This window comes from Mercenaria mercenaria, chromosome 1, assembly GCF_021730395.1.
Source record: "Mercenaria mercenaria strain notata chromosome 1, MADL_Memer_1, whole genome shotgun sequence".
In the NCBI taxonomy this organism is placed as follows: Eukaryota; Metazoa; Mollusca; class Bivalvia; order Venerida; family Veneridae; genus Mercenaria; species Mercenaria mercenaria.
In genome coordinates, this window is record NC_069361.1 from 87,964,377 (window position 1) to 87,986,804 (window position 22,428).

The following is a 22,428-nucleotide window of genomic DNA, read 5'->3' on the forward strand; positions in this document are numbered from 1 at the left end:
TACTTGAAATTTATGGAATAAGCAAGAGGGCAATGGTAATACTACATTGCTCATCTAACACACACAGAACACAGTCCATCACAATTTAGTTACCTGCATTTTCACATTAATTTGTTTAAACATACATATCCAATGTCTAAAGCGCATAAGTACTGTCCAACATGGTACAGATGAATAAAAAGTACAACTATGCTGTTCTTTGTAAACCTAGTATGTCAGTTTCGGTGCAAAATCTTCAACATTTTTTCTTTGTACAATGGTACATTCTTTCATCATCTGTGAAAATACCAAGCCAATAACCTATCAGAACATCACATAAACGGTCCCCCAAAATGGTGTGCGCATAAATTCATTTAAAGAGCGGGACAAATCAATTAAAGCTTGAAAAACTCATTTGTAGAGAGCATTAATCTATTTCAAATGAGCAGTAATGCAAGCAAAAATTCATTTAGAGAGTTAATGTGTGCAAAAGTGCATTTAGAGAGTTAATGTGTGAAAAAATTCACATAGAGAGTTAATGTGTGCAAAAATTCATTTAAAGAGTTAATGTGTGCAAAATATCATTTATAGAGTTAATGTGTGCAAAAATTCATTTAGAGAGTTTATACGAGCAAAAGTTCATTTAGAGAGTTAATACGAGCAAAAATTCATTTATAGAGTTAATGTGTGCAAAAATTCATTTATAGAGTTAATGCGTGCAAAAATTCATTTATAGAGTTAATGCGTGCAAAAATTCATTTATAGAGTTAATGCGTGCAAAAATTCATTTATAGAGTTAATACGAGCAAAAATTCATTTATAGAGTTAATGTGTGCAAAAATTCATCCAAAGAGAGTAGTGATATATTTCAACTGAGCATTAACTGATACACTAAGATGTTAAAATAACTAGACTTCTTGTTAATTTTGTGTTCAATACAGTTTACTTCTTATTTTTCAAGCATGAAACCTTGAGAAGGATTCAAATCAGCTACAAGTTGTTTTATATTCAAGCAAAAATACCTTTATAAAATCACCACCAGAAATAAAACAAAAGATAAAGGATGGACGTGTCAGGTGAAAACAAGTTAATGATACTATAATGAAGGAACACCCCCTCACTACTTCACAGGTGTGAGACAATAAAGTCCGATAAAAAGTTATTTCAGGTATAATCAAGTCGTGAATTTGAAATATTTCATATATAAATATTTACATATTTATTTTGATATACTAGTTGAAACACTTCAACTTAGTAATAATTTATAAATATTTATGGGTTTAGTGTATATTTATTGACTGGACATGGTAACAACTTTACACCACCATGTGAGCAGTGGACAATAAACAAATTATTACATCTGTGCAAAACTGTTGTATCTATTTTTCATATCTATATATAGTTACAACTGTTTCGGTTTGAAGAAGAGCTAAATATACATTCAGATACAATAAGTATTCTATACACTTAATGACCCTACCCTGAGTGACATCTAATAAATTCTGTATTTCATTGTTTGAAAATACACGTATCAGTAACATTAATTATAAAGACAGTCCTTAAATGTAGTATTACAATGTTTTACTTCTGCTTAAAGCACCTGATTTAAAAGTCACGTCTAGGACAGACACCCAAAACCACTGTGCACGTGCCTGTGATCATGATGTATATTGCCTTACTTAAATCTTGTGTGGGGTACGTACATAATAATTACTAAAACTCCTTTTTTTCATTTCAGCATTTTTCACTGCATACAAAATTATCTGATCTTGTCTGATAAGATAGTTAACTATGTTCTCTTCAACATCTTTTTTAAATAAAAAGAGCATTCTTCATCAGATTTCTTGAAATAAATATTTTGCCAAATAGTCATTTCTTATATAGGTGTTTCTTGCTCTACTCAGACAGGCCCATCTGTTCAGCTTTGGACAATACCGCTGATTGTTTTACCCGTTGGGAGATATTTCAAACTAGCGATTAGGCAAGTTCTTCCTTCAAGTATTAAAACGTTCCTTTATTGTCTAAGTTATAAACTTTAATAAATCATGTATATTTGGCATGTGATGTAATGTTTCTATATTTCATTTTGATTGAGATCTTATTAGCAGACGACACTTGAAATGAAGAGTAAGCCCTGTTGTATATCACCGACATGAAAACGGGAATTGATTTTCAAGTACATAATTTGTTTACAATAATCTTACATAATAATTTACATAAAATACTTAATTTTATTGCTGTAATACAAAATACTTGATTCAAAGAAGAAGAAAGCTTGGCATATAATTCAACTTCTATTCTTTATTGTGATAAGCTAATCCTGCAAAAAATCATGTTTCACATCAGATTTAAATTATTGTAAAACACTGCATGCTCCAGCACCAACAACTTAAACACCCGCGCTCACTGAGGCAAGTCATGTTTCCTTTGTTTTTGCTATGTTTGGATCTATAAAAATTCGACTTTTTGCTCATCTGCTTGCAACCTTGAGTGAAGGGTGTTTAACTGTATGTGGAGACCAATACAGTAAATGAATATAACCTAATGCAAAGAAAGCTTGAAGCTTATTTAAATCTTACTCAAATTTTACTTCCTTGGAGAAGCCAGTACTGGGTGATATACTGTGGCGCTATCATCACATCAACACTGTTTGAAACTGAACTGCTTGGCTTATGATCACCGCTTAAATTCTGATACCAAAAACTTACTGAATATTGAGTTGACTACTATTAAATGAGTTTACAGCATTGGTGAAAATGGTAATTGAAGAATGGTACTAACATGTCACTGGCTGTGGAGAAGGTCATGTTAAAGATGGCTTCTGGTGACATCCATCTCAGTGGCAGTTTTCCTCCACGTCTAGTCACATATATTTTGTTGACGTCATGGTAGATGTATCGTGCCAGACCAAAATCACCTATCTTGACAGTTTTATTATCACCAACAAGAATGTTACGAGCTGCAAGATCTCTATGCACAAACCCTTTCTGGGCCAAGAAGTCCTGAAAACAAACATACAAAAATTACTGTGACGCTGCAAACTAACGGAGATATCGGTCTAACTGACTTTCTATAACAAGTCACCAAAAATGGTGTTCTAGAAGTTTGGGTGAGCCACTGAACTGAAAATGTTATTATATTCTAGTGACTCATAAAATGACATAAATGTTAAGCCCAAACTTGTTCATAAAGATCTGACACTTACAGTTTCAATATTTAATTCTATAACATAAAATGTGGAACCAATAAAAAAAACAGCAGCCTCAGTTTGCCCGAGTCCATGCATGAAAGGTAATGCAAAAAACTTTGGCTAAATTTAAATATCTAGAACTCCATTATACACCTCACACCCCAAGCACAGGCTTAAAAGGAACTCCATTATACACCTCACACCCCAAGCACAGGCTTAAAAGGAACTCCATTATACACCTCACACCCCAAGCACAGGCTTATCGAGAGTTGCATTATAACCTCACATCCCAAGCATAGGCTTATTGAGAGCTGCATTATACACCTCACACCCCAAGCACAGGCTTAAAGGGAACTCCATCATACACCTCACACCCCAAGCACAGGCTTATCGAGAGCTGCATTATACACCTCACACCCCAAGCACAGGCTTATTGAGAGCTGCATTATACACCTCACACCCCAAGCACAGGCTTAAAGGGAACTCCATTATACACCTCACACCCCAAGCACAGGCTTAAAGGGACATCCATTATACACCTCACACCCCAAGCACAGGCTTATCGAGAGCTGCATTATACACCTCACACCCCAAGCACAGGCTTATCGAGAGCTGCATTATACACCTCACACCCCAAGCACAGGCTTAAAGGGAACTCCATTATACACCTCACACCCCAAGCACAGGCTTAAAGGGAACTCCATTATACACCTCACACCCCAAGCACAGGCTTTTCGAGAGCTGCATTATACACCTCACACCCCAAGCACAGGCTTATTGAGAGCTGCATTATACACCTCACATCCCAAGCACAGGCTTAAAGGGAACTCCATTATACACCTCACACCCCAAGCACAGGCTTAAAGGGAACTCCATTATACACCTCACACCCCAAGCACAGGCTTAAAGGGAACTCCATTATACACCTCACACCCAAAGCACAGGCTTATCGAGAACTGCATTATACACCTCACACCCCAAGCACAGGCTTAAAGGGAACTCCATTATACACCTCACACCCCAAGCACAGGCTTATCGAGAGCTGCATTATACACCTCACACCCCAAGCATAGGCTTATTGAGAGCTGCATTATACACCTCACACCCCAAGCACAGGCTTAAAGGGAACTCCATTATACACCTCACACCCCAAGCACAGGCTTATCGAGAGCTGCATTATACACCTCACACCCCAAGCACAGGCTTATCGAGAGCTGCATTATACACCTCACACCCCAAGCACAGGCTTAAAGGGAACTCCATTATACACCTCACACCCCAAGCACAGGCTTAAAGGGAACTCCATTATACACCTCACACCCCAAGCACAGGCTTATCGAGAGCTGCATTATACACCTCACACCCAAAGCACAGGCTTAAAGGGAACTCCATTATACACCTCACACCCCAAGCACAGGCTTATCGAGAGATGCATTATACACCTCACACCCAAAGCACAGGCTTAAAGGGAACTCCATTATACAATAATATTGAACATACTTCATGACTCCAAACGACCAGAAAAAATAAAACAGAGTTCAAGCATGGGGAGACATTTTACTGCTAGTGTACCACACACTGCTTAAAGACTGCTGCTGATATAGTTTATAAAGTCTGCAAGAAGATGTTTATGCAAACACAAACACAAATAATGGAAGATTCTGGGACCGAGTCTATTCAACTGGATTAATCAGTCTTTGCTTCTGTTTGTTGGAAAATGGTTTTTCCTGTTATTCAGTTTAGAACATTAATTGTCATCTTACTTTTATCTGCTGCTGACAGTTTCAGACCACATCTGCCCCCATGGACAGAAAAATTGCAGAATAAAACCTCCGCATGAAAACCAGTGCAGCAAAACATAAAACTATTTTCAAAGAATTTCAACTTTTTGCTAGACCTTTACCATTATTGTTGATGTTTTTGTACATAATGTCACAAACATAACTCTCAGCATATAAAATGCACTGTCTGTCCCCTATGCAGCTTGTTTAAAACAATTAAGTAACTGTTAAGCATTGGTCTCAGTTTTTATGTGAGGGGGTGGTAAAGATATGAAATGATTCAAATGCATTTCTTGTTTTTTGTAGAAGTCTGACATCTAATGGGAGAAATTAACAGTAATAATGCATCTGAAACTTGCTTCTTGTGGAATGTTGCATCTTAAGTGAGTTTTATACCTGAATTATAAGGCATTTCACTTGCTTCATCTTAGGGAGCTTCTGACGTTAATTTGTCATAAATTATATTAAAAACGTTGTAATAAGCAGTATACTGTATGTTTAAAGACAATAAAACAGTTTTAAAATACCAAATAAATGTTTATCTTTCAATTGTTCTCAATGTGACAAAATGCAGATGCTAGCAAAACTCTGATTAAATTTTACCGTGACAGTACTTAAATGGCATGAGCATAAGAAAAAAACTAAATAATCTTAACATTTAACTTAACATTAACATTTTAACATTTGCAAAAACTTCTATTTTATTGTATCATGTTAGAAAGTTGACAATGAAACTTATCACATTTTAAATGAAACTAAAGAGTCTTTGTAGTTATTACAATAGTCACACTGAATCAGGTTATTATAACAGACAAGTGCCAGAAGAGTTTAAACTCTCTCTACGGGCAATGGTGATGATTGATCATTACAGTGCCAGGAGTTAGCTTCAAGTTTATCTCCTAAGCTTTAAAACAGCTCCCAAGTATGGAACTTGTTCCAAAGAAACCAGTCTCATCAGGAAAGAACCAAGTATTGCACATGTTCCAAAGAGACCAGTCTCATCAGGAAAGAACCAAGTATGGCACATGTTCCAAAGAGACCAGTCTCATCAGGAAAGAACCAAGTATGGCACATGTCCCAAAGAGACCAGTCTCATCAGGAAAGAACCAAGTATGGCACATGTTCCAAAGAGACCAGTCTCATCAGGAAAGAACCAAGTATGGCACATGTTCCAAAGAGACCAGTCTCATCAGGAAAGAACCAAGTCTCATCAGGAAAGAACCAAGTATGGAACATGTTCCAAAGAAACCAGTCTCATCAGGAAAGAATCAAGAATGGAACATGCTCCAAAGAGACCAGTCTCATCAGGAAAGAACCACGTATGGCACATGTTCCAAAGAGACTAGTCTTGTCAGGAAAGAATCAAGTATAGCACATGTTCCAAAGAGACCAGTTTCATCAAGAAAGAACCAAGTATGGCACATATTCCAAAGAGACCAGACTCATCAGGAAAGAACCAAGTATGGAACATATTCCAAAGAGACCAGTCTCATCAGGAAAGAACCAAGTATGGAACATATTCCAAAGAGTCCAGTCTAATCAGGAAAGAACCAAGTATGGAACTTACTCCAAAGAGACCAGTCTCATCAGGAAAGAACCAAGTATGGCACATGTTCCAAAGAGACTAGTCTCATCAGGAAAGAACCAAGTATGGAACATGTTCCAAAGAGACCAGTCTCATCAGGAAAGAACCAAGTATTGAACATATTCCAAAGAGTCCAGTCTAATCAGGAAAGAACCAAGTATGGAACATACTCCAAAGAGACCAGTCTCATCAAGAAAGAACCAAGTATGGCACATGTTCCAAAGAGATCAGTCTCATCAGGAAAGAACCAAGTATGGCACATGTTCCAAAGAGACCAGTCTCATCAGGAAAGAACCAAGTATGGCATATGTTCCAAAGAGACCAGTCTCATCAGGAAAGAACCAAGTATGGCATATGTTCCAAAGAGTCCAGTCTCATCAGGATTGAACCAAGTACGGAACATGATTCTGCAAAGAAGTCTCTGACAACAATTTCAACTAGAAAGAACCAAGTATGGCACATGTTCCAAAGAGACCAGCCTCATCAGGAAAGAACCAAGTATGGCACATGTTCCAAAGAGACCAGTCTCATCAGGAAAGAACAAAGTATGGCATATGTTCACAGAAACCTCAATGAAAAGACTCTAGTATCAATCAGCCTCATCAGGAATAAAACATATACAGAACATGTCATGCTTCAAAAACACTGGAATGAAGGTATTTCCAATAGCGCAGCAACTGCAGCAAATCCTCAAAACAGCCATACAAAATGTGCTGAAGGACTGCTCACTGGCCTTTTCACAGCGTAAGTAAGTTCAATCACCACCATATTGCTTTGTATTGCCTAAATCAGCTTCTTGTTCAGTTCTTACTTCAAATGATTTGCAAATATATTCGGTGAATTAGCTATATCCTGTTGTGGATATTTGTTTAACTTAAGACACTTTCTGGATTTGTCTCATTGTAATGCTGTCTCTTATGCATCAAGGGAGATAAGTATGACCAACAACACCATATAAGATTTTTTTCAAAATGATCTGAATAACCCTGTTTGATTTTTTTCCCTTAATACAATGTTGTTTTTTTCTAATTAAAATCAAACATTAGAATGTTGAGATTTTTTCATTTTTTTCCCTCTGTAGGGAATGCCTTGCAGGTACCATTGATAATTCCCCTTTTAATTGAAACCTCTTTAAAAACTGGGCAAGTTTTTATCCCTCATAAATAATCTAAAATTTTATAACAATAAAACAAAGTGGTTAAGTGAACTAAATGTATAAGATAACCATTATCTGATAAAGACACATTTAATTCTGGTTTTTAAATACCATTTGGGGCAAAAAAATATCTCAACAAACTGAATACTGCATAGTTTACCTCTTAATAATAGTAAGTTTGTAAACATTCAGTCCTTAGCCTTTAATCCCACAAATTAAGTAGATCTTAGTTTACATATTGTTGCAGTTTGATTTAGTGACACCCCTCTTAGTTCGACAAAACTTTCTATTCAAGTTCTTTGTGAAAAAATTTGTTCTAAGTACAGAAGTTAATACTGTTTTGATAATGAAATAATTGTAAGGTAATAAATAATCCTCGTGTTGATGTTATGATATTCTTTTAAAACTTCTGGTTGCCTACACAAGACTTAAATTGTCGAGATACAAAAATGTTCAAATAATGTCTAGCAAATTTTATGAGAAGTAATGAAGATATATGGTATCTATAAAACCTTGCTGTCAACTTGCAATGTATTATGACAAAATATAAAAGGTACATACAGGTTAAATACAAATTTTCTTTTCTTCTACATCTGATCCCTGCACTACTTTGTGAAGATTTGTAACATTCCGAAACATATCTGAATATGAATCATGTAAAGGCAAAATAATCCATAGTATTAGGGGATTTTTTTAAAATGTTTCAATTCGATTATCTTTTCTTTTTTTTCCAAACATAGTTTGAGCTATCACTGAATGTGATTAATACCCCCATTTTACTACTTTGTCAGAGAAAATAAGGCATTTCATCTCAGTAAAACTGGGCAACAATCTGCAATGACACTTAAAAACAAGTAACACATAACTCAACTTCATGTGTAAATAGTTTGTGCCACAATCTTACAATGTACATAACCTTGCACACAAAATGCAAGGGTACATAACTCTGCAATGCTTGGACAGGAAAAAAAAAAACATTTTCACTTCATAGTGATCAAATTTATGAAATTTCAAGGAGTTTGAGCCAAGAAATGATCAACCAATTAACCAACTTGAAGGTACAGTTAATGCAAGGTCCACAGCATAAAATAACAATAATAGAAATGAGCCGCGCCATGAGAAAACCAACATAGTGGGTTTGCAACCAGCATGGATCCAGACCAGCCTGTGCATCTGCGTAGTCTGGTCAGGATCCATGCTGATCACTAACAGTTTCTCTAATTACTATAGGCTTTGAAAGTGAACAGCATTGATCCTAACCAGACTGCGCAGATGCGCAGGCTGGTCTGGATCCATGCTGGCCGCAAACCCACTATGTTGGTTTTCTCATGGCGGGGCTCAAATGACATTTGCTATAGGATACAAATTCTTGAATGGATTTTTTCTCAGAAGAGCAGATATGCTTACCTATTGCCATATATTACATGATTGTTTCAAGGACAATTAATTTCAATAAGGAAGACGGATATAAAAAAAATTGGGAATCAAGCAAAATCCCCACCATTCAAATTTGTATTTTGGAGCAAATCCCCCCTAAATCAATTCAACTTTGTTCAAATATAATACAAGAAAGTTAGAATTTTCAAAAGAATAATGTGGTTTTCATTGACACAAACTCTTAAATTACAGTCAATGAAATTGTACTTTGCCTAGTACAACTGTAAACGGATGTCTTATCAAGAGTAAAAAATGGTATGATTTATTTTGACCACTTCAATGAACCCTAAATCTTCAGTAATCATTTGAATTTAAACAGATAAATTTGTACCAATAATGCTGATTACCAGCAATCAAACACACAATGCGTTCTTGTTCTTTAGAAGTAAACATTGTGTCAACAAATCCAGTATGAAATATTTCCATTATCTCTAGAATAAATTAAAATATACTTAACATACCTGTAATTTTACTGAAACCAATGTCGAACAAAATTTTTGCATGGGAAAAATTGGAAAATAGTTTATCTTTAAACAGTAATCTCTCAAAAATTAATTTTTCAAGTTGAGGGCAATTTGTAACTGATACAGAATGTCAAAAGAAAAAAAAAAGGAAAAGAAATATTTTCATGTTAAAATGACATTAATAATGTTATGATGTTGCAAACTATTTGGAACCATCTGTGACATTTTACTCTGCCTAATATATAGGAGTGCATTTCTTTGAAAACCGTCGTATAAGTACTTAAGAAAGCTAAATCACTTATAACTGTAAAGTATGCATTAGCAAATGGTATTTTGTCAAGTAAAAACTACATATTTTCCCAGGTGACTGTAAAATATTTGGCATTTTCAACATTACATCAAAATTTTCATATCTTTCCGTTCCCAGGACCTTAGGTGTAACCATTTTGTTATTTACTCTAACCAGTATTTAAAGGTAACAGCAAAAAAAACACAGCCCTTTAAATGCATCAAAGACATGCTTTACTATATATTGAAATGATACCAAAGTTTATCTTTGTTTGTTTACAAGTGTTCAATGAAACAATAATGAGCTATATTATCTCTTTGAAGATTTTAATCCATGGCTGTACTTTTGAAAGAATAAACATTTTTGGACCAGTTTATTGACTTAAGTAAAACAAATGCTTAGGCTGGGAATGTGTTAAGTATATCATTGAAATACCATCATAAAATGGACCATGTAACACATATTTCATGACCCTTTATAACTGTTATGAAATAAAAAACAATGAAACACCTTTAAGAAAGCCATCTCATAGTAACATGACGAAGTGTTTATGAAAACCAGAATAAAAAGTATTTTGAATTTTTTAAAGGATGTACCCTCAAGCTATAGCTTCTTTTATCATTCCTGCTTTTTGTGAAATAGAGCATACGGAAATGTGTCAGGACTGCTGTTATCACTAATATTCATGTACATTCCCATATAGCTCACATATCTCAGAAATATTTATATCACTTCAAGGGAGTTCCAACATATCTCTGAGAAATGCTCCCACAATGCCTTTGGGATGTTCCCATGAGCATCAACTCACATATCTCTGAAAGTGTTAAGTTGCTGCTAACACAATACTTCTGTGGATGTTCCCATGAGCTTCAGCTCAAATATCTCTAAGAGCTTTAAGTTGCTGTTCATATATTACTTTTGGGAATGTTCCCTTGAGCTTCAGCTCAAATATTTCTGAGAGCTTTAAGTTGCTGCTCATATATTACTTTTGGGGATGTTCCCATGAGCTTCAGCTCAAATATCTCTGAGAGCTTTAAGCTGCTGCTCATATTTTACTTTTGGAGGTGTTCCCAGAGCTTCAGCTCAAATATCTCTGAGAGCTTTAAGTTGCTGCTCATATATTACTTTTGGAGATGTTCCCATGAGCTTCAGCTCAAATATCTCTGAGAGCTTTAAGTTGCTGCTCATATATTACTTTTGGAGGAGTTCCCAGAGCTTCAGCTCAAATATCTCTGAGAGCTTTAAGTTGCTGCTCATATATTACTTTTGGGGGTGTTCCCATGAGCTTCAGCTCAAATATCTCTGAGAGCTTTAAGTTGCTGCTCATATATTACTTTTGGGGGTGTTCCCATGAGCTTCAGCTCAAATATCTCTAAGAGCTTTAAGCTGCTGCTCATATATTACTTTTAGGGATGTTCCAATGAGTTTCAGCTCAAATATCTCTGAGAGCTTTAAGTTGCTGTTCATATAATCCTTTTGGGAATGTTCCAATGAGTTTCAGCTCAAATATCTCTGAGAGCTTTAAGTTGCTGTTCATATATTACTTTAAGGGATGTTCCCATGAGCTTCAGCTCAAATATCTCTGAGAGCTTTAAGTTGCTGTTCATATATTACTTTTGGGAATGTTCCCATGAGCTTCAGCTCAAATATCTCTGAGAGCTTTAAGTTGCTGTTCATATATTACTTTTAGGGATGTTCCAATTAGTTTCAGCTCACGCTACCACTGGCTTATATAATGCTTTAAGAAACATTTTAAATTTTGCTGCAAAATGTGCTTAAATACATTTTATATTTGTGTGTCTACCACAGTTTATAATCTACTTTTATGAAGCTGATTTTTGCAGCAAAATGAGTTTTCTGACAATAACAGTCAAAGACGGTCTTCTTGGCAACTGTTTATATGCTATTAAAGTACTGAAGCTGTTTATATAACACAGAAAAGGGAAATTTAAATTTACACAGTTCTCAATTTGATTTTTAAAGTGAGTAAAAGAAAGAAAAATATGGCCATTTTGTGAGCACCAATTTGAACTAGGTCTATAAGAAAAAGACAAGATTAATCCGCATATGAGTTATACTACAGTATATTAATTAAAATGCATTTCATCACTTTTGTAATATAAGGGGAATAACTTCAACCTGAAAATCTTTTGTACACTGAAGAGTTATCCATGGTGCTCATGCAGGAGACAGTCTATACAGGATTAGTATTCTGTTTCACAATACTGTATGAAGTGAGGTATGTCAGGGCAGCCACATGTAAAGACACTTTATTTATCTTAGTGCAGAGTGAAAGTAAACACTGAATGGATAAAACTGAGTTCTGAACAGTTTGAATCTAGACAGATATGAAGCTGCAAAGGATAATGTGTGTCAGTGAATTCACTCAATGATTCTGAATAAAACAATTTAAGTTTTGAATAAGATGAGCTAAGGTCAGTAGGCGTAGCTCAGTACTAAACATATGGAATAAAAGGACAAGGCCAGTCTAAGTTCAGTGATAAAAATATAAACTGTCTCATAGCAAAGTATTAGAAAGGCACAAAATTGTGAGAACTGTCTCTTGTCATCAGTTAAGAAATAATTTATTGCAAAACAGTGTTTTAATACTATTTATTCATGATGGGCGGTTATACGTCGAGCGTAATAATTTCGAACGATGTATAACCGCCGGAGTGTATAAGTAGTGTTAAAACGGTTTTGCTATAAACTATTTCGATTCTAATGTCTTTTATTGTAAAAATCAGTTCAAATGTGATAGAACCGTTTCTTCGCGGATGTATGGCACCAAATTGTAGGTCGTCATGCTCCTTTGTTTATAACGCCTGGTAATACATCTTGCGGAAAAAAGTTCAATTAGAGTGCAAATGATGGCGCTTTATTCTGCACAGCAAATTACCAACTCAGTGTGTGTAAATTAATCAAGACAGTTTTGCTATGTGACATTTCATCTTAAACCTGTTTTTAAGTAAGATATTTGATCAAATTTGAAAGCGCTATTTTTCGGTGCGCACATGGCACTAAATATCACGTCAACATAATATCGTTGTAATGATTTAGGCATTGCCTGGTCATATTAGAATGTAAAATAAAACTAAACTAACAGCAGCAACACCAATTACCACAAGCTCATAGAACTTGAAAACTATCACTCTGTCAATGATTATAGTAGACTTACCATGCCTGTAGAGATTTGTCGTGCCACTGACAGTAGATCCCTGGGTGAGAACATGTCAACATCTTGGTTGATATAGCCTTCACCTTCTGTGACTCTCTACAAATGTATGTTAAACAAACAAATTATCACTGTAAGTATTGATTCTGAAAATCAAATAAAGTAATGCAGGCAGTACATTTCCGGTGAAATCTGAAATATGAGAGAGCCATTAAAAAACTAAAGTTTCTGGCATCTCAGTCCAGACGGCAATTGTATATTTAGTAGAGTGGTGAACAACTGAATATAATTATGTTATTATTACAGTAGTTTGATCTAGGATGCTGTATTTAGCTTGAGTGGAATTAGTGGGGCCTGTTTTTCAGTGGAAGATGACAAAATACTCCTCTGAAAATGGGTTTTTGTATGTGCTATTTATAGAACTTGGTCAGGACATGAATATCAATTTATGAAAGTAGTATGGCCACACGCACAAAGCAGGATTTTCAGTACAATTTGGAGTTTGTTTTCTGCCTGCTTGTATTTACTTGTGAAATAAAAGTCATATTTAAATTTTAAAAGAATTTACAAATGTATATAATTAAACAGTTTATTTTGGTAGAGCGGTGGGCAACTAAATGCAACAGTATATTTCGTAGAGTCGTGGGCTATGGTGACAGTATGCTGATTTTAACAGAATAAGTAATGACTTTATGTCACAGATTTCTAGAATTTACACAACTTACCCGTTAAAACATATCAAACAATAATTTTAAAGAATCAGTCAAAATATATAACAAGAGCACCGCATTGCAGGTGCAGACGCTCATCTGATTATTTTTGTCTTTTATAGTTAAGGAGAAAAGCTGACCTAAACAGAAAACATTACCAAGAAATCTGATTTTCTAAGTCCAAAAGGAGCCATAATTCTTGCAAAAAGCAATGTAGAATTAAGGTACTTGCTGTGCAGTGTCATCTTTTAATGGCAAATAACTGCTCCAAGTTTTAGAGCAATAGCTTTGACCTTTAAGGAGAAAAGATGACCTAAACGCAAAATTTAACCAAGAAATCTGATATTTTCTAAGTCCAAAAGGGGCATAATTCTTGCAAAAAGCTGGATGGAGTTATGTTTCTTGCTGTACAGAGTCAGCTATTGATGGTGAACAAGTGTTGCAAGTTTTAAAGCAATAGCTTTGATAGTTTAGGAGAAAAGTTGACCTAAACATAAAACTTATCCAGGCAACAGACACCGATGCAGATGCCTATCAAGTGATGACAATAATTCATCATTTTTTTCCAAAAAATCAGATGAGCTAAAAACAGTACAAACCTGTTGCATTTTTTTTCTGATGTTTCTGAAGTAAGCTAGGAGGTCACCATGTGGCATGTTTTCAACTACAAGACAATATGGCTGCCGTAATGTACAGCATCCCAGAATGCTCACTATGTTTCTATGGTAACCAATGTCTTTCATCATATCAATCTCTTTTAGAAAATTTTCTGTATGTCTCTCATCAGCATTGTCTGCAGATTAAAAAACATATTGAGGAAAGAAAATCTTAAATGAGAATTGTAGAAGTTCTTATTACATTCTCAAAGATTTTTATGAAAGAGCCATTACTAGAAAACAAAATTTTCCCTGAATTAATTCTTAGAATTAGTAGTCCATTTTATTAATCTAATTTTCAATTTGAAAAAAAAAATGACTACAAACAGTGGTTTTGGAAATCTGGAATATCAGCCAGGGTACTTAAAAATTATAAGAACATTTCAAAAACTGCATCACTAGGTAATAAAAAATATTGTCTTTTTAACTTATGATCACTGCAGTTGGAGAATTGCTAAAATTAGGATCTAAAGTTAACATCATCTACAGACCTTATATTTATAAATGTTGATTTCTCTATAATTTTACCCTCAGAAGTGAGATTGGTTTAAGTACAGAACTTGCTAAAGTTTCGTTTGGTACCCGCTGTATTAGGCTGTAGGTCTAAGATGAAAATTTAAGTACATGTATTACTAAAAGACACAAAGGAGCATAAATCAATAGTTTTTAAATACACAAAGGTCTTAAAATTAAAATTTACCTTGTAGCATTTTTATAGCAACAGTTACATGTGTCCCTATACCATTCTGTGCTATATGTGTGTCTGTTCCACGATGCATCAGCATTGATTTACTAACACGCCCCTTCACTACCTGTCCAAATGCCCCACTTCCAAGAACTCGTCCCATTTTCAGACAGCAGTGGGGTAATTCCCAATGATCAGCAACAACAGTTGGTATATCCGCTATATCATCTGGACTGTAAAAATAGAAGCATATATTATACATAAATAAAAATTGTACTTGTAAGCAATTGTTGGATAATCATGACTCCATGCAGCCAGATCTTCTATAAATAACTTTATTATATGAGCCGCGCCATGGGAAAACCAACATAGTGGGTATGCGACCAGCATGGATCCAGACCAGCCTGCGCATCCGCGCAGTCTGGTCAGGATCCATGCTGTTCACTAATAGTTTCTCCAATTCCAATAGGCTTTAAAAGCGAACAGCATGGAGCCTGACCAGACTGCGCGGATGCGCAGGCTGGTCTGGATCCATGCTGGTCGCATACCCACTATGTTGGTTTTCTCATGGCGCGGCTCATATAGTGATTTTAAAACTTTTTGGCTACTATAACAGCTTTTTTTTGCTACTGCTTAGCTCAGAAAGGAGAGCATTGGTCTATGGATCGTGGGATCGCGAGTTCGATCCCCAGGCGGGGTGTATGTTCTCTATCACGATTTGATAAAAGACATTGTATCTGACATCATTCGTCCCCCACCTCTGATAATTCATGTGGAGAAGTTGGCAGTTACTTGGGGAGAACAGGTTTGTACTGTTACAGAATTCTGGATTACTGGTTATGTTAACTACCCACCATTACATGACTAAAATACTGTTGAAAAACGGCATTGAACCTAAAATAATCAAACTATAACAGCTAAAACGTCAGTATCTTTCCAAACTGATGCATGAATTTCATATTGGATTAGTGACATCATTTCTGACATCATTTTCATGTGTGTTGTCATGTTTAAAAGTTTGTATGAAGTCTAATCTGCAAAATGCTCAACGAAGTTCATCTGACTAACTATAAATAATTATTTTAATCTTTAGCCTGCTGGCAGCAAGTGATTCTGCCTTTACGGACAGTGCAGACCAAGATCAGATTGCGCATTTGAGCAAGCTGATCATGGTCTGCACTGTTCACTATTCAGTCAGTAAATATATTTTCAGGGAGCACCCCTTGGATAATAAATGTTATTGCCCAAATTGAATGATGGACCATTCCATTTGAGAAATTTAGCAGGGTAAAGGTTAAAAGGGTTGTTCAAAATGTAATGTCACATCTGTCTGTACCCTTACAGAAGAAAAAGGCCTGCTGCGTACTCTTGCTGTGTACATACAGCGTATATGATGCGTACATGATGTGTACTGAAATCAATAGTATGCAGGATATACACCGCACATACACCGATAGTACGTTTGTAGTACACTTTTGACATGCAAATGAGCTCTGCCGCGTACTACTTGCTGCGTACATGCTGTGGACTACATAGTACACAGGATGTACGCTGGAGGAATTAAGTATGCGAGAAATAGTACGCAGCATGTACGCGGCACATACACTTTTCACATGCAAATGAGCCTGCGGTGTACTACCCCTGCGGCGTACATGCTGTGTACTCCTGCGGCGTACATGCTGTGTACTCCTGGCCCGAGTCCTGCGGCGTACATGCTGTGTACTCCTGCTGCATACATGCTGTGTACTCTTGTGGCGAAACTGCTGTGATAATGTAAATTCCTTACCCCACCAACTTTCGTATGCAAATGCTAATCATTTGGACAGAAAAAAACAGAACAAAGATAAGTGACATGCATCAATAAGTATTTACCCTTACCAAAATAATGTAGATTGATGTTATCAAATAAATTAGTATGCTTTTCTCCATCCACTTATCAATGAAATAGTTCAATTTTTGTAGCATGTAATTTGGTAAACATTTGAAGAAAATGGCGTAACTGCATCAAGGGGAAACAACTTTAATGCAACTAAATATAAGTGTTATGATTTATTATAGACGATGTGTGCGTAGTATGTATTTATTTTGATTAAAATCCATCTGAGAACAATCTAGGACTGGAATTATATAAGCATTTATACACTTTTACGTCCGTAAAAAGTAGCGCACCAATAAATTTTGGATTGATTTTTTCCAATGGGGCAAGCGCAATTAGCCAAAAACGTTCTGAAAATATACGAGCGGCAAATCCGATGAACAACTTTTTAATTTGGTGAGGCCTTAATGAGTTAACATAATGAGCATTAAAGCCTTTATAAAACATGATAGAGTGGTGTTTTGCTTAAGAGTATTCAAATAACAGTGAGAGCTATTAATTCTTCTCATTCGGGCGCTGTTGAGGCATTATCTTGGTAATTATTTCATGTATTACAAAATGTAATGCAACGAAGTTCAAATAAGGCTTTTCAATTATCCAAGTTAGAAAGCTCCAGGATTAATTCAAAATGAAAAAGAATATATTTTTACACTGCATGCAAGGTGCAGCTCAGAAATCACTAAGATGTAAGCTTCACAAATGAACATTGCAAATAGTTTGGCAAATTTTTATTGTTCAGAATACCGGTAATCTGAACTATTCTATGCTATTAAGATAAAAGTTACTCGGAAATCAAGTTCTTGCTTCCAAAAAAAAAAAATGTACAAATCCTTCCTGCATGAAGTCCCTCCCGCGTATATGAAGTTTACTTCAGACTTTAACTTATAAAAAAAAAACTAAGTATAAATGCCAAAAGAAATTGTACAAGTCTTTCCCGCGTATATGAAGTGTACTGCACAAATTTCAAAGTATCTGCGGTGTACATGCAGTGTACTATTTTCTTGTACAAGTCCCTCCTGCGTACATGCAGTGTACTCCTTAAATTTTCAGAGTCTGTGCTGCGTACTTGAAGTGTACTAGTGACCTCCTGCGTACATGCTGTGTACTCGTCGAAATAGTACACGGCATGTACGCGGCATGCGGTGTATGTAAAATGTACTCCTCTGGCGTACTACTGTGTTCACGGCATATACACAGCAAATACGCAGCATGTACGCCACAGAGGCTTGCTTCTGTAAGGGATATTCTGCATTTGCTCTAAAATGATTAGAATCAGACACAGTTTGTGACATTGAAATAACATGAAATACACACTTCAGTTCTGATGTCCTCATGATGAAGTAATGGTCACCATCTTCTGCTATATCATCATCTACCACAGCTAGTCTCCTTTCCAGATGTTTGAAGTGATGACGATGATTTAGATATCGTAGTCCAAACACTGCCAATATAATAGCCATGACCACTCCAACAGTTATATACAATGGTGTCAGCTGCTCCTCTGGCACGGCTGTATACATAAATACATGAAACTGTTAAATACACATTTTCAAACTCTGTTAGTTAAAATGGAGCTTTAAAGGGCAAGGAATGCCTAACAATATTGAATAAGTAAATTTTACATGAAGCCATCCTCAAGCCTTTCATAATGCTGAAAGAATTTTTACTATCAAGTTTCATGATCCTAGGCCCAAGCGTTCTCAAGTAATTGTCTGGAAACGGTTTAAATGTTTCGGGTTAATGTAACCTTGACCTTTGACCTACTGACCTCAAGATCAATAGGGTTTATCTGCTGGTCATGATGAACCTCTCTAGCATCTTTCACGACCTTTGGCCCAAGTGTTCTCAAGTTATCATCCAGAAACCGTTTAACTGTTCCTGGCCAATGTGACCTTGAATTTTGACCTAATGACCTCAAAATCTATAGGGGGCATCAGCTGGGCATGACCAATCTCCCTGTCAATTTTTCTGATGCTAGGCACAAGCATTCTTGACTTATCTCCCATAAACTGTTTTACTGTTCCTGGTTACTGTGACCTTGACCTTTGACCTACTGATCTCAAAATCAATACGGGTCATCTGCTGGTGATGACCAACCTCCCTATCAACTTTCACAATCCTAGGCGCAAGCAATCATGAGTTATCATCCGGACCATTTAACTGTTCTGGGTCACTGTGACCTTGATCTTTGACATACTGACCTCAAAATCAATAGGGATCATCTGCTGGTCATGACCAACCTCCCTATCAACTTTCATGATCCTAGGATAAAGCGATCTTAAGTTATCATCCGAAAAGCGTTTAACTGTTCAGGGTCACTGCGACCTTAACCTTTGACATACAGATCTCAAAATCAATAAGGGTCATCTGCTGGTGGTGACTGACCTCCCTATCAACTTTCATGATCCTAGGCCCAAGTATTCTTGAGTTATCATTGAGAAACAGATTGATCTACATACCGACCGACAGACCCACCGACCGACCGACCAACAGACGTACTGACCGACATCTGCAAAACAATATACCCCTCCTTCTTTGAAAGGGGGCATAAAGATTGGACCACTATTGAAATATATTGTATATAAATTTCCTTTGCTTTATTTTGAGTTAATTTAAGGTATTGGACCCGTAATAGAGTACCTCCTTTTTGAAGAGTATTCAATTCCTACCATAAACCTACTTTGACTGCAATTTTCAGGGGGGCGTAGGTTATAGCTCCACTGGGACCAACATTTTTTTTCTCCATATTTTCCTTTTTTCTAGTAAGTTTTTACTTCCTTTAAGACTTATTATGTAAAAAGTGGAAAAGTTTTCATTTTATAAGCGATTTCTTGCTGTTCAAAGTGAATTTACCTCTGAATCAGGAGGGGTAGAGTTAGACATCTTTAAAAATACTGAGTTACATGCGGTAAAAGTTCTCTATTTTGCCTTCATTCTTTAGATTACATATTGTGCAAGAAATGCAGGTAGGGTTTACTTCTGCCCCAAGGCTTTTTTTGAATGAAGTGAGCAAAATTCAAAACAGACCCACAGAATTAGACCTTAATTTTTCAATGTTGGAGTTAGAATTCTGTCTCTTTAAATCTGTTTACTTGAGGCACCCTAGAAAAAAATGATATTTACAGTTTTATTTTGTGTCTTATAATTGTTTAACAATAGTTTGATGTTTCTTTTATCAAAATTAATGCTGTAATGAATTCTCTGCAAACGTTTTAGATAGTGGCCATCACATTGAAATTTGTCACTATTTGAGCTTGAGGAAATTCCATAAATTATACAAATTTTACAAAAAAACGGCACAATAAAAGTTGTTTAAAATTTGCAACACAGTGCAAAACATGGTCAACTTTAAGAATATACCTAGCAAATGCCATTTTTTAAACATTACTATTAGGGGTCCAATACCTTAATTCCAAATTAAAAGTACATCACATTCCCAGTTGCTGGCAACATTATGTTTATAGACACTAACCTTATACAGAATACTACTGTAAATAACACGAAATTCTGAATTCTAGCTAGATAAAGAGAGAAAACATTACTAAATTCTGAACTCACTGAATACATTACATAGCTAAAATATCAAGGAATTAGACAAATCAGCATTACCTATCTTCTCCACCACAACTGTTTCATTCTGGTCTAGAAATAAAAATAAATTGTCATACATAATAGCAATATAATATTAGATCATTATTAATTTTTCAATTCAACTGGGATTGTTTCAGGTATTGGTGGGCATTTGGGTAGAACCATCAATGCCTTCCATAAGCCAGCTAGATGACTTCCTCACACGATAGAACTCAATGGCAATGCCCAAAGAGGGGTCGGAACCCACAGTGGTGCAGGTCTATTAGTAGTGCAAAGGACATTAGGGTATCTTAGTATTGCAACATGTTGTCGGAAATAACGTACATTTATGTATCACAACGTTTAATGCTATTTATATGTATCACATTTTGGCATTATTGACATCACTTCCTTATATTGTAAAAATCTTTAGTTTGAATAATAGATTCATATGAGCCAGATGTGCGTTCTTATATACATGTAGTTTACCTGCAATATCCCCGAATTTTATATCACCTCACCCATATCAAATGGTAGTGTAAAACATGTTAGGAATGTCTTAGTACTGAAATATGTCACACAATTTCACCTATACCAAGCAATATTTTAAGGATATTAGAATAGTCTAAGTATTGCAATATGTTTCACTTACTCAGCTACATCTAGTGGTAGTGAAAAAGACTGCAAGATTTAAAACTTGCTAACCTGTATGAAGTGGTAATGAAAAGGGACTTGTTCACCTGTATCAAGTGGTAATGAAAAGGGACTTGCTCACCTATATCAAATGGTAGTGTAAAGGACATTAGAGGTGCCTTGTCCCACTCTTCTAGCATTGGATCTTCTTCTTCCTCTCTCAGATACAGCATCTATTGACAATATAACAAGGCAGTCTGAAAGACAGCTTTATCCCCTGTTGCTGATATGGACAGTGGCTTAAGTTGTGACCTTGGTCATAGGATTTGCACATCATCTTGATGAGGTGATCATTTGACCAAAGTTTCATGATTATCCTTCAAGAGGTTTAGGAGATACAGAGCGAACAGGAAATGGAAGGCTCAAACCTTTGACCTTGAGCTGTGACCTTGACCTTAAGCCAACTTGGCTGACTCTTGAGTTCTGCACATCATCTTGATGAGGTGATCATTTGACCAAAGTTTCATGATTATCCTTCAATGGGTTTAGGAGATACAGAGTGGACACGAAATGGAAGCTCAAACCTTTGAACTTGAGTTGTGACCTTGAGCCAACATGGCTGACTCATGGGTTCTGCATATCGTCTTGAGGAGGTGATTATTTGAACCAAGTTTCATGATTATCCTTCAAGGGGTTTAGGAGATACAAAATGGAAGGCTCAAACCTTTGACCTTTCATTGTGACCTTGACCTTGAGCCATCATGGCTGACTCATAAGTTGTGCACATTGTCTTAATGAGTTTATCATTTGACCAAAGTTTCATGCAAATCCTTCAAGGGGGAATGATTATCCTTTAAGGGGTTAAGGAGATACATGAAATGGAAGGCTCAAACCATTGACCTTGAGCCAACATGGCTGACTCATGGGTTCTTCACATTATCTTGATGAGGTAATCATTTGATGCAAGTTTCATGAAAAGCCTTCAAGGAGTTTAGGAGATACAGAGCTGACACAAAACGCTACGGACAGACTAAAGGACAGGATGGAAGACGGAATGACAGACAGAGACCATTCCTATATCTCCCCACCACTTGTGGCAGGGGATTAAAAACTAAAATTATTTTGTTGCTTGTTTTCAAATAAAAAAATTCTCAGTATGTATATGATGTAAAGAGCTTAAGGCAGATAATAAGTTTAACTGTACGGTAAGAATTCTTCATATAAGTAAGGAAAACAAGAAAT

The 22,428-nt window shown here is 36.0% G+C and overlaps 1 protein-coding gene across 1 annotated transcript in view; it reads right to left on the reverse strand.

Annotated features, from left to right (window-relative positions):
* The window catches only part of LOC123564547 (uncharacterized), a 136,954-nt gene that overhangs the window by 57,969 nt on the left and 56,557 nt on the right, over positions 1 to 22,428 (reverse strand). The window contains exons 16-22 of the mRNA XM_053516533.1: positions 21,329 to 21,419; positions 20,593 to 20,625; positions 18,298 to 18,493; positions 15,123 to 15,340; positions 14,366 to 14,559; positions 13,060 to 13,155; positions 2,761 to 2,981 (exon numbers count right to left, since the gene is read on the reverse strand). Of these exons, the coding sequence (XP_053372508.1) occupies positions 2,761 to 2,981; positions 13,060 to 13,155; positions 14,366 to 14,559; positions 15,123 to 15,340; positions 18,298 to 18,493; positions 20,593 to 20,625; positions 21,329 to 21,419 (1,049 nt within the window). The remainder of the gene's footprint in view (positions 1 to 2,760; positions 2,982 to 13,059; positions 13,156 to 14,365; positions 14,560 to 15,122; positions 15,341 to 18,297; positions 18,494 to 20,592; positions 20,626 to 21,328; positions 21,420 to 22,428) is intronic.